General features: G+C 33.2%; 1 protein-coding gene across 2 annotated transcripts; it reads right to left on the reverse strand.

The window, feature by feature from the left end:
* Positions 1-250: 250 nt before the first annotated feature.
* LOC123655290 (dnaJ homolog subfamily A member 1) lies at positions 251-5280 on the reverse strand. 2 transcript variants are annotated; one of them, XM_045591102.1, is made up of 8 exons: positions 4997-5280; positions 3863-4078; positions 2995-3242; positions 2746-2904; positions 2491-2646; positions 2114-2285; positions 1870-1997; positions 251-1090 (listed from the first exon to the last, which is right to left on the reverse strand). In XM_045591102.1, exons 2-8 carry the CDS (start codon positions 4059-4061, stop codon positions 941-943), a joined length of 1212 nt encoding a protein of 403 aa, XP_045447058.1. In that variant the 5' UTR covers positions 4062-4078; positions 4997-5280; the 3' UTR covers positions 251-940. The 2 variants fall into 2 exon arrangements, with proteins under 2 accessions (XP_045447058.1, XP_045447059.1); XM_045591103.1 differs by lacking the exon at positions 4997-5280 and adding an exon at positions 4777-4795.
* Positions 5281-5570: the final 290 nt, after the last annotated feature.

Below are 5570 nucleotides of genomic sequence, written 5' to 3' on the forward strand. Positions count from 1 at the left end.
ATAATGTCTGGCGCGAACTTGGGGGGGCCTATCGCAGTTCAGCAGTGGACTATGATAGGCTGAAGCGACATAGACGATAGCTAGTGGCTAAGATAGTATCATTCAGACGCTGGTTATTTGTGGCTGACTTATTAATTTGGAAGACAATGTAGATTTTTAGAAGCAAAAAATGCTATGAAAATAAGTCTGTTTAATTAGCACCCATTTCCATTTGTGTTCAATATAGGGGAACTAAATTATACAAAATATAATTTTGAGAAGTGTTTATTTATAATTATAGTCGGCATTACTCTAATATTTAAGCAGTTGAATTAATTTAAAACTAAACCATGCCCATGATTTATATTTTTGATATTGGCAGACCTAAACATTTTGTTTTGTATTTGGTCAAACGGAGCTCAGCAGTGAAAACGATTTCTTCTACATTGATTCTATACAAACAAAATATGTCGAAGTACATTATGCTAGTTTTATTATTTCTCTACAATAAACATGAAAATCACAGTGACAATAGCTTAAATATCAAACGCATACATCACATTACATACAAAAATCGACCTAATCAACATGAATTCTGGTACCATATGTATTGATAATATTATTTAGTTGGTGAAATGGCGATAATATGTTGTATAAATATCATAGGATGTATAACTGCGATAGAGGAGTTGGCGAACGAAAAGGGGTAACTGCAACATATCTTATTACAGTAGGAGAAAATGCTGAAACACCAAATTCCAGACCATATCTCAAACTGATCTTATATAACTTTTTTTGCTTGTAGATGATATATAAATGATAGATGAAAAGACGCAAAAAATTAATTTATTGAAAAAAAAATTGTACTAAATTTTATAATGCAATTACACCGTTTGGTTCGTTAAGCTTCTTGCATATGATAGTAGATAGCTTGAGTAACGGCGTGTATCGGTAGCGGCCGCTAGCCCGTAGCGCACTGCACGCGGTTGACGCCGGGGTGGTCGTCATCCTCTTCGTAGGCGTGACCCTGCGCAGCGCGCCGGCGCCGAGACTCTTGCTCGGGGTCTAGGTCCATCAACATGCACTCCTCTGCTAGTTCGGGGATTTCCACCTGTACGTTATTAATTAATAACTTTATTGTACACCAAAACTACATGTGCACATTAAACATATTTGAAAATAGTTACTGAGTAGTATGACAGTGTACAAATAAAAAACCTAGTGATCTAACGCCTTTGATGTTTGACGAAAACCCCACCTGCATGTCGTACTCCGCACCACGTAGGTATGTCACAGTTTTTGTTATAATTTCATTAAAAGATAGTATAATTATTTAGTTACATATTTTGAGTTTTTCAACTAAAAATTTTTATTTATTAAATTAAAACATCACGTTCGATATTATCTTTATTTTTTTGTGACTAATAATTAGATCTATTTGAAATATGATGTCTCAAAATTTAGAATCCCTCCCCACCCCTTGTCATACAATGTCACGTTTTGTCGATACCCTCCCTCCCCCTTACGGTATCAAATAATTCATGACATGGGCAAGACAAATATTTTCGGTTCCTAGATTTACTGCATTTGAAATTTCTGTTATTGAACTTAGCTTATTTATGAACCAATTGACATGAAACAAACACTACTGATTAAAAAACCACCACATGTGAACAGTCATCCGTCGTCGTAGCATTCGCCACCTCGCCCCGGATCTCCTACTGTACTCTACCTCAGGTCTTTGTTTTGTGTTTTTTGTCTGTCTTATTGTCTTATATAAAGGTGTTATTGAGGAATTTGTTTCAGTGTAATATGTTACTATATACCCCATATGTTACATATATTATGTTGTCTAAAAATGATTTAAATGTTATAAAATTTGCATCTTACCCTCGGTCTAGGCGGAAGACAGTTCTCCAATGCTGGAATGACTTCATGTGGAATGCTATTGGGGAAATTGACTAAAAATTGTATAATAAGTTGTCCCTTCTCAAATGGATTCTTGTAAATTGGCATACCTGAAAATTAAAAAACCCCATTTCATACCTTATTTCACATATTGTAAAAAATTTCAGAATCTAAGTTTATATAATTAATGAAAGCTACTACTAAAAAGAAAAAATAAAATGATTACCTTCATTCAAAACACATTTCACTTCACCATGCTTAGTAACCTCCCCAGGTAATACTGTGATGACAATATCTCTATCATCCAAAGTTCTAATAACCTTCTGAAAGCCACATAAAGCTTCAACTAGTTCAATATTAAGTCTTATAATAAGATCATTGCCAGATCTTTTGAACACCTGAAACAGGAACATTAGTTTTAATTCAACAAAGTACTTAACAAATTTTAAATTATAATTACTCTAAAAGCACCCACATCCACATTTCCAAGAATTTTCATAAAAATGTTTATGTTAAAACTGGAATCTCTTTATTTCATAACTGCGGACATGAATGATGTAGTGTTGACATTTTATAGTTAGTGTTAAAAAAGAAAACACTTACATCATGCTCCTTCTCATCTAAAACAATAATAAGGTCTCCAGGCTCCAGCTCAGGTTCCTGGTCACCTTCACCACCAAAAACAATCTTCTGCCCATCTGACATACCCTTATCTACATGAACTTCAAGAATCTTCCTATCGCGCACTGTTTTGCGTCCCTGTAATAGTTATGGTATTATTTTCGTAGCTTAGATAAAATACATTTTTATACATATTCACAAGCAATGTTAAAACATTGCATTGATGGTAAAACTTACTTGACAAACTTTGCAGCGATCTTTGGGGTCGATAATTTCCCGCTGACCTCTGCACTCAGTACACATAGTCTGGATCTGTTGGATCATACCAGGGCCAAGCTGTTGTATCTGGAATTGCATTCCCGTCCCTCTGCAAGTTGGACAAACTTGTACAGCCCCCTGTAAAGAAAGCACTATTTAGTTTCTAAAAAATTATTATAATAATAACACAACATAACATGAATGCACAAATATTTACTATTTACATACCTTTTTTCCTCCTCTACCTTCACATTTTTCACAAATAACACTCTTCTGTAAGGCAAGTTTTCGTACAGCACCTTTGTAAAGTTCTTCCAGGGTCACCGACAATTGATGAATGACATCCTTGCCCTTCCTCTCGCGTCCACGGCGTCGGCCCCCACTGAAGCCTCCACCAAAGAACATGTCAAACAAGTCCATGGGGGAAGAGAAACCACTGCCACCACCTCCACCTTCCTTCAATGCTTGCTCACCACCTTACACAAAGAGTTCAATTGTGTTAAATATATAAAACTATTAATAACACAATACAAAAACATTGGGCTATGATGTACATTACAGGTAGATTTTTTTATGGAAGGTTAAATTTTTGTTATTTCTGTCTCTACCTTAATTTCGGTGCTGCGGGAAATGTACTCATGCTCCGTTCTGCGACTATCACGCGTTATTTTCGAACAAATTTACGTAAAAACGATCTTTACTGCAAGATCAAAATACGATACGAACTGACCTTTAACGACTGACAAATAGACACTTTTAAACAAAATAAGGCATCAGACATAATATTCTAATAAAATTAGTAACATTACGTGCTAGAATATAAATATTGTATATAAGAGTTAAATTGTGTTAAATATGTAAAACTATTTGTTTTTTTTTTTTTGTATTTGTATTGGGCTCGATTTTCCGCATTTAGACGCAAAGGTGGTCCATTATGCGTGAAAAGTGGGCTGGCTAAACTAGTCAGCTCCTTCCAGAAGCTCAGAAGCCTCCTGGGGCGTTCACAGGCTTCTCGGAGCGTCCTTATTTCCTACTAATTAATATTACTATTAATAACATAATACAAAAATATTGTATATTATTTATGGCATCTTACCTTGATCATAAATTTTCCTTTTATCTGGATTTGAAAGGACCTCATAAGCTTGTGATATTTGCTTGAAACGTTCACCCTCATTTGGATTTTTGTCAGGATGATACTTGAGAGCTAGCTTCCGATATGCCTTCTTCAATTCATCAGACGTGCAATTGGGTTTCACTCCAAGAATATCATAGTATGTTGTTTCCTTCACCATTTTGACACCTTCAATAACTACAATAATGTTAATATAAAGTAAATTAATCAATACTGCCAAGTTACCAAAATATAATATAACAGATAATGAAGTATTATTTTGTTACATTAAACACTATGAATTTAACACTTATTGGATATTTATAATTGTTAAAGACTTAACATTCATAAAAAAAAATGTTTTTTTTTCTCTTACAAATTTTTTCTCCTCGACCGGTCGATTTCCCACCTGAGCTATTATAACGTTGTAAACAAAGGCAAAATTTACCTTCGTATTCTAATAATATTGTAACAGGTTATCTTAGACTGAAAACACAGACACAACGACATTTTCTAAAAATGAATCCTAGCTTGATCGATTTATCATCCCCAAACCCCTGCATACTTTTTTTTTTGGAATTCATTTTCATGAAAATCGTTGGAGCTGTTTCCGAGATTCAGATTATATACGAATTTAGAACTATTAGAATACAACAATATTTTAATGTGTATCCTTTTAAAGTGCCTTGATAACCTTTGATAATTATTTAAGAGTAATTGATAAAATTTAATTAGCTATATAGGTACACATACATATCATAATCGTACAAAAATTAATAATAGTATTGAATGCACAAATTGTTCAATTATGAACAATGAACGTTCGATACTTTACATTCATTAAAAAATGCCATTTAAAATAACTATAACTTATTCATAGCCGTACCACTACCTACTTAAGTACTTAGTGTCAAATAATAATAAAAATGGAGTTCCGTACGATTTTAGGTTTAGGATATAAAGGTTACACTTCAGCCTGTAATAATATGTAATATGCCTCTTTCCCCATGTAGGAGAAAGATAAAGATTACAATAAAAATATTAAAATCCGAATACAAGATTCCATGAAGCGTCGACATATTACAGTAACAGAAAAATACCATAGCAATTTCTTACCTTTTTGTTCCTTGATATAACACGACTATACTGAACCAGGTAGATATTTTCTAGTATCACTTATAAATGCGATTTACGCACGCGAGTCTGAGCACAAGTTTAGTTCACAAAAATCGTATGACGTCTGAAGCTACTACTGTGAGACAGCGAGAACCTTCGGTTTTCTATACCATTCTATACCTCTGTGCAGCAGTCGATTGCAAAAACGTGTTCGTTCGAGAATTTTCTAGCTATTCATTTTTTTTATTGTACTCTATATGCTCAGTTACGTTCCTTTCTACACTTCAGTAATAAAGATTATATCTATTATAAGTGCTAGTTCTGTTTTAATTACTCGAAAATATTATTAAAGCATATCGGTATATGTTTTTAAAACTTTTTCCCAATATACAAATTACTAATTTTGTATTATAATATACTAATTATAAATTGTTTACCATTAACTAAGTAGGCTTTAATAAATTTTAAACTTTATTGTTTTTAATTAGCTTAGCTATAAAGTAATATTAAAAAAAAATCAGATACAGGTTTTAGTTTAAAAATTCTGCGTTAAAACAACTGGTAAGCTTTTGTC

This window comes from Melitaea cinxia, chromosome 7 (genome assembly GCF_905220565.1).
Source record: "Melitaea cinxia chromosome 7, ilMelCinx1.1, whole genome shotgun sequence".
NCBI lineage: Eukaryota > Metazoa > Arthropoda > Insecta > Lepidoptera > Nymphalidae > Melitaea > Melitaea cinxia.

Bases quoted from the DNA above. Each gene is read 5' to 3' on its own strand.
- LOC123655290 (XM_045591102.1), bottom strand. From the start codon at position 4,061: ATGGTGAAGGAAACAACATACTATGATATTCTTGGAGTGAAACCCAAT. The intron at 2,905-2,994 runs GTATGTAAATAG...CTTTCTTTACAG, and splicing joins AAGGTAGAGGAGGAAAAAAG to GGGGCTGTACAAGTTTGTCC. The intron at 2,286-2,490 runs GTAAGTGTTTTC...TTCCTGTTTCAG, and splicing joins TAGATGAGAAGGAGCATGAT to GTGTTCAAAAGATCTGGCAA.